Source organism: Octopus sinensis, linkage group LG16, assembly GCF_006345805.1.
Source record: "Octopus sinensis linkage group LG16, ASM634580v1, whole genome shotgun sequence".
In the NCBI taxonomy this organism is placed as follows: Eukaryota; Metazoa; Mollusca; class Cephalopoda; order Octopoda; family Octopodidae; genus Octopus; species Octopus sinensis.
Genome location: NC_043012.1, coordinates 57,194,478 through 57,201,977, shown reverse-complemented (window position 1 = coordinate 57,201,977; position 7,500 = coordinate 57,194,478). Strand labels below are relative to the sequence as shown.

Sequence of the window (7,500 nt, the reverse complement as noted above, 5' to 3'; positions counted from 1 at the left end):
CAGACACAGTAGCCTTGGGTAGTTTTTCTACCTGGGCAGCTCTTGTCAACCATGCTACCCATGCATGCACATTAAACGATGATTGTGTATAGAAGAATATACTAATCAATGAAATTCTTAGTTTGGTTTTCATGTTTGTTATTTACAATTTTTACAATAAACTAGTACTTTCATGCATTACACAGTCGTCAGGTTTATGTAGTGACAGTTGTGTTCCACAATTGACAACTGTGTTTCTATATATATGTGTGTGCGTGTGTGTGTGTGTCTCCTTACCTTGACATTGCATGAGGGTTGTGAATGAGTGTCACACTAACACAAGCAGTGTTTTTCCCTTCCAATCTTCCGGGAAAACATGTCTGGCCATGGAGTAATACTAGCATTACTTGGAAAACAAGTTCGGGTCAGTGAAAAGAAAAGCATTCATTTGGCTGTACAAAATCTCTCTCGGCAATTTCCGCCCGACTCATGCAAGCATGGGAAACTACATTAAAACAATGATGATGATGATGATAATGATGAATCTGGTAGATTATATTTTGTTTATTGTTTGCCAGTCGTTTTATTTCTTTGACATTTCCCTGGCCATGTTTTTATTGCCATACAGCATTAAAAACAATCTATTTATTACCAATAATACACTCAGATATTCCATAAATATCTTTGTCTTCTTCTTACCACAAATTCCCCCTCGACAGTTAGATTATCTCCAACACAATAAATTAGCTTGGCTAGAAAGGTTTACGTTTTAGTTTTGTTTATTGTTTTTGTATGTGTGTGTGTGTTGTTTTCTTTTATTTCATTTACTTTTATTTATTTCGGTTGGATGGGTAAGAGGAGTTGGCAGGAGGCGACAAAATCATACAGAAATCTCTTTTACTGTAATTCTTCGAATGTAAGAAGACATAGAAACCATACATCTTACAGCATCATCATCATCCATCAAATGAATGGGTTACATGATGCTTCATCAGTCATCGTGCATGATAGAAACCACTTTCGTGGTTTAATATGTTTGCTATGCAACCATGTAGTATCAGGTTCAATCCCCCTACGTGACTTCTTGGGCAGGTGCCTTCTGCTTTAGCTCTGGGCTGACCAGTGCCTTGTGAAGGAATTTCCTCAACAAAAACTGTGTGGAAATCTGTCACACATGTATGTGTATGTATGTGTGCATGCACATGTGTATGTGTGTGTGTGTTGTGATAGTTCTACACGAATGTCACCATAATGCAGGCAGTGTCCTTTGATTCCAGTATTATGCGAAAACGTAGGGCAGCAAGCTTGAAAGTTACCCTTCAAGGCACAAGTCCAGGTCCGGGCAAGGTTGTTTATGGAAGACCAACAGTCGCCCATGTACACCAGCCTCTCCACACCACCAATGTTATTCAAGGGAAAGGCAAAGGCCGATGCAGCTTAGCACCAGTGACATCACAATTCATTTCTACAGATGAGTGAACTAGAGCAACGTGATATAAAGTGTCTTGCTCAAGAACACAACACACAGCCCGGTCCTAGAATCAAACTCACTATTTCATGATTGCGAGCTTGTTGTCCTAACCACTGGGCCATGCACCTTCAGGTAGCAATATATTAGGGGCTCTATCATTACCTTGCTTGGAAGCTGGAGCATATTGGCAGCAGGAAAGCCATCTGGCTGTAGAATATCTGCCTCAACAAATTCCGCCTGACCCATGCAAGCATTGAAAATTACACATTAAATGGTGATCATAATTGTGATCATGAGATCTATATATTTATATATTCAGAAATAAGATACTTTGATAACTATCAGAGATCAAACTAATCGAGACATGGCATAAATATATAAATACCGTAATCTATACCATTCTAAAGCTGAAATTAATGGTCTTAGTAATTATCATTACAATAATAACAGAGACGAAATAGCCACGATTGATATCTAGAAAGGAAGTAAGATAAGAGCTGATGAGAATTCAACATTGTATCGTTTGAAGCAATGCGTTGACAAAATCAGTATGATCAGTGTAGTATTTGGTTCTTTCCTTCTCTGTCCTGAGTTCAAATCCCAAGAGATGTCTTAGTTTGCTACTTTTTTTTTTTTTAGTTTTTCCTCTTTTTTTTTTCTTTTTCGTCATTATCATCATCATCATCATCATCGTTTAGTATCCACTCTCCACAGGTGCCATTTAAGGGGCATGTTTATTCTCTATTTTTTTTTTATATTTCTCATCACAGTTTATTGAATGAGTACCAGTTATGCGCGGGGTTAGGGGCAAAGATTCAAATGTGTTATAACCCCTTTCAATGACAAGGGGTTTTGTGAAAACAGTAATCATCATCGTCATCATCATCATCATCATTGTCAGCTGGCAGAACTGTTGGCACACTGGACAAAATGCCTAGTGGTATCTCGCACATCTTTACATTCTGAGTTCAAATTCCACCAAGGTTGACTTTACCTTTTATCCTTTCTGGGTCAATAAAATAAATATCAGTTGATCACTGGGGTAGGCATAGTTAATTTGATTCTAACATTTATCCCCACTGGACAATAACCCTGCCCCCCCCCCCGAAACAATTACCCCTGAGGGCAATAAATGATGATTTAAAACTTCTTAATATATTGGAGAGGGGGTAATGAACCAAGGAGGGGTAATTGTCGTTGGGAGTAGTTGTCATTGGGGGAAGAATTGTCCTATTGGGTGCTAATTGTCGTGAGATGAGTCGATTTATCCCATCTGCCAGACTTGCTGGTTTTGTGCCAAAATTTGAAACCAGCCAGCCCAAAGGTTGAGGTGGGCTGCACCTGCTTACCTCAGTTGCTATGACATTGTGGTAGATCCAGCCACCCCAATTAACGGGGACAAAACCCAGATTTAAAACACTAGATGATGATGATGATGATTTCAAAGGGCTGGTCGCGTCACATTCTGTGTCATGCTGAATCTTCCTGAAAACTATGTTAACCCTTCTGATAGCAAACCAGGTGAAACCACCTCTGGCTCTGTAGTACAAATGTCTTGTTTTCAAAAGTTCTGAATAAAAATCTTCCACCAAACATTAATCACGATTTATGTTCCTAACGCTAGCTTAATGATAACTGAGTTATTTTACTAAATTCTTTGTTATTTAAAATTAATTGAAAGAAACACAGAGCATCTCAAAATAAATATTGTAACAAAAGGGTTAAGGGTGTGTGTGTCTGTGGAGTACTCAACCTCTTGGACATTAATTTCACAAGCAGGTTGTTCCATTGATTGGATCAACTGGAACCCTCGTAGAGTACCAATTTACTTCTTAACGACTTTTTATTCACATTGCTTTGAATTAGTTATGCATTATCAAATAGCTTTGAAATTTCAATAAGGTGATTTTTTTTATTTTCAGGATGACATTGTAGGATAGGTGTCAAAGGCCAGAACTGGCCAGTTTGAACTTAGAACGGGTAGAATAGTAGGGCCTGATATGGCCAGTTTAAATGCTAATAGTGGGGTAGAAAGGGCTCCTTAGCCGTAGTGAAGGCAATCTATCTAGGGAGATAACCTTAGAATAAATCACTCGGTCCGTAGCTTAGAAATACTGGGTTGATGTCCAGCGGGAACAGCTTTGTTTCATGGAGGAGGAAAGATCTTCTTTAGTACTTGGTTGTACAATGCTTTCCAATGTGTGTAGTAGTGGCGCGTGCACACATTATTAGCCATTTGAAAAGACTATGGAATTTACAATTAACTACACCAGGGTTCCTCTTCCCCAGGGAACCAGACCTAATGGTATACCTGCGGATATAGGTCCAGCCCCTGCTTTGCCAGGTCCTGTCTCTGATCACGTTCTCCAGGGATACAGGCATCCAGCAACAGGACCTCCGTAATGCCATGATGGATCGTGAAGTCTGGCGTAGCATGGTAAATTCCATTGTCTCGACCACGGTCGAACAATGATGATGATGATGCTAATGGTCTAATTTATTTTGTTTTTCTTTTTGTATTGTGAATGCTTTTAATGTCAAATATTTCATCTCACTTTTATATATTGTGTTTTTTCCAGGTACACAAAGTTAAAATACAAGATTGTGAATCCAGAAAAAGTTGTCAGAAATGTTTGGCAGATGAAGACCCATTTTGTGGCTGGTGTTTTTTGGAAGACAGGTAAATATTCCTTTGTCATTAGACCCTAAAACAATTAAACCATTATTACATTTTTATCTCTGTTTTACAAGTACTTCCATCGTCTCGGTCATTTGTTCCTCAAAACTTTCTAACTTTCAGGTAACCCTCATTCTTTCAATGTTGTAGATCCTCAACCTGTAAGGGCTGCTTTCACTCCAGTAACTTCTTTCCTCAAACATCCATCTTATAGAACTCACTTCCTGTTTTCAGCTGCTTAGAATCCAAGCATCTCATTTTTCTGCTAATTCTCATCCTTTCAATGTTATTGCTGTCCCACTTTTGTAAGAAGAACTTTTATTCCAGTACCTTCTTTCTTCAAACATCTATCTTAGAAAGCTTCCTTCCTTTGTTTATTTTTCCAAATAAATCATGGCAGTGAGGTCATTCAATTCTAGGGTTCCATGAAAAACATGTCTGGCCATGGGGCAATATAAAAGGTAATAGGTAAGGGTAAAGACCCCCTTCAGTCATGAATGACCATAGGGTTGCACCTTGAAAGTTACCCTTCGAGGCACAAGTCCAGGTCCGGGCAAGGTTGTTTATGGAAGACCAACAGTCACCCATGTACACCAGCCTCTCCATGTCACCAATGTTATTCAAGGGAAAGGCAAAGGCTGATACAGCTTGGCACCAGTGACATCACAATTCATTTCTGCCAATGAGTGAACTGGAGCAATGTGAAATAACTCTTTTCTAACTCTTCTGAATCTTGCGTCCGTCATTTTATGATCTTCAGGGCAGCTTTTCCTTGGAATTTTTATAACTCTTCTAATTTTCCTTTTTGCTCTTCTTTAGTAACTCCCAACATAACTAAGTGGTCCCTTGAAGCCTATTCTTACTTCTGGTTGCTTGTTGCTTTGTCGTGGGGGTAATTGTCAATCCATAAACACAAGCATGGCTGTGTGGTTAAGAAGCCTGCTTTGCAACCACTTACTTCTGAGATCAGTCGCTCTGCACAGCACATTGAGCAAGTGTGTTCTACTATAACACCAGGCCACGTTGTGAGTAAATTTGGTGGAGAGAAACTGTGTGAAAGCTCATCATATATATTTTCATTTTTTCTCATTGTTTACATATTTCACTCGTTTTTGTCCTGTAATTACTGTCCACGTCTTGTATGTATCTCTTGTGTGTATGTTATTTGCACTGTTGGTGATGTCCTGTAACCAACTATGCATGTATATATATATGTATATATATTATATTATTTATTTATATATATACACACAAACACATCTCACATCTATTTTCTCTCCTCCACCTCACTCTCTATTTTGTAGGTTATCTAAATTAACTATTACTTAACCATCCTCTCACATCGTCTCCAATGAAGGGATATAATAAATATCCTGGAAACAGCTGTAAGACCTTCTATCTATAAATGTTCTAAAATCTACACAGCTTTGATTTTATATCTCATTATGAAAAAATAATTTATTATATACATACATATACGCATGTATATACAGACATATATATACATACACACATACACATATACAGATATAGATAGATAGATAGATAGATAGATAGATAGATAGATAGATAGATAGATAGATGCATATATATGTGTGCATATATACACACAAACACATGTACATAAGACAGTAGGGATCATAATTTTTGTATGACTTAATAGAGTTTTCACTATTTAGTTACATATTAAGAGTGATTGTAATTTACTTACTGAATTTATTTATCAATACAGTTATACATAGGGTAAATGTGTTTGAAAGTTATGGTTTATTTGGTTTGTTTGTTCTCAAAACAACACTTATTTTAGTGCTGTTGACACCACCGGATCGAATGGTACTGCCCAGGTGTCAAAACCATAATGATTTCCATGTGGCAGCTGATGATGGACATATGTTGGATTGTTGATATGGCTGTGGAATAGTATTATAACACATCCTTTTGATATATACATATATATATATATATATATATATATATATATATATATATGCATATGTATGTATGCATACACACACACATAAATGTGCCCAAAGTACACGGTTGGGAGTGAAGCTTCTCAACCATATTATGTGATAATCATATTGCATATCAGGGTTCATTGTCTTGCAAGCTGCATAGCAACCTCTCAAGTGCTGGTACCTCATAAAAGGTACCCAGTACACATTGTAAAGTGGTTGGCTTTAGGAAAGACATCCAGCCGTACAAAGCATGTAAAACCTTCCAACCAAGGCCAACATGAAACATAAACGTTTGATGATGTTGATGTTGACAACAATGACGCTGTCATCATTTGATAATGATGTTGCGACTCCATGTCCTTATTGTCTGATAATTCTGTAATTCTATACACTCACTGTTTGATAATTTTATAGTTTAATGCTTTCGCAGTTTGATAAATTTATTGTTTCATATTTCCGGTATTTTATTTAATTTCTGTTGTTTTGTTCTTGTCAAACTCCACCTCTTCATCATCATCATCATCATCATTTTCATAACCTTTACCTTCATCTGCATCATCATCTTCATCATTATCATCATCATTTTCATCATCTTCACCATCTTTATCAGCATCATCATCATCTTCGTCATCTGCAGCAGCAGCATCTTCAGCTTCTTTGTCTTCAACTTCATCATAATCATCTTTATCCTCTTTATCATCATCATCATCATCATCATCATCATCATTTTCCTCATCATCTTCCTCATCATCATCATTGTATGATCATCATGATCATCAACATCAGCTTTGTCTTCATCATTATTTTAACATCCATCTTTTGATGCTTGCATGAGTCAGAAGGAATTTGTTGATAAAATATTTTCTACAGCTGGATGTCCTTCCTGTTGCCAATCCTCACTTTGTCTCCAAGCTATGTAATATTTCCTCATGTCTAAGGCAGTGAGCTAGCAGAAACATTAGCACACTGGGCAAAATGCTTTGCAGTATTTCATCTGCCGCTACGTTCTGAGTTCAAATTCCGCCGAGGTCAACTTTGCCTTTCATCCTTTCGGGGTCGATTAAATAAGTACCAGTTACACACTGGGGTCAACTTAATCCATTTGTCTGTCCTTTTTTGTCCCCTCTGTGTGTAGCCCCTTGTGGGCAGTAAAGAAATAGGTATTTCATCTGTCTTTATGTTCTGAGTTCAAATTCTGCTGAGGTTGACTTTGCCTTTCATCCTTTCGGGATTGATAAATTAAGTACCAGTTGCATGCTAGGGTCGATCTAATCAACTGGCCTCCTTCTCTAAAATTTCAGGCCTTGTGCCTAGAGTAAAAAAGAATATTTCTTTGTGTTTTTTATGATACAGTGGAGACGAGTGGTATTGGTTGTATGATATGATGTCAAGATGAAGAGGTACAAAATGATGGA

General features: G+C 37.5%; 1 protein-coding gene across 3 annotated transcripts in view; it reads left to right on the top strand.

The window, feature by feature from the left end:
- Positions 1–7,500, top strand: part of LOC115220548 (plexin-A2) — a 307,994-nt gene that overhangs the window by 191,803 nt on the left and 108,691 nt on the right. For all 3 annotated transcript variants that reach the window (XM_029790694.2, XM_036510169.1, XM_029790693.2), the window contains exon 6: positions 4,030–4,130. In XM_029790694.2, the coding sequence (XP_029646554.2) occupies positions 4,030–4,130 (101 nt within the window). The remainder of the gene's footprint in view (positions 1–4,029; positions 4,131–7,500) is intronic.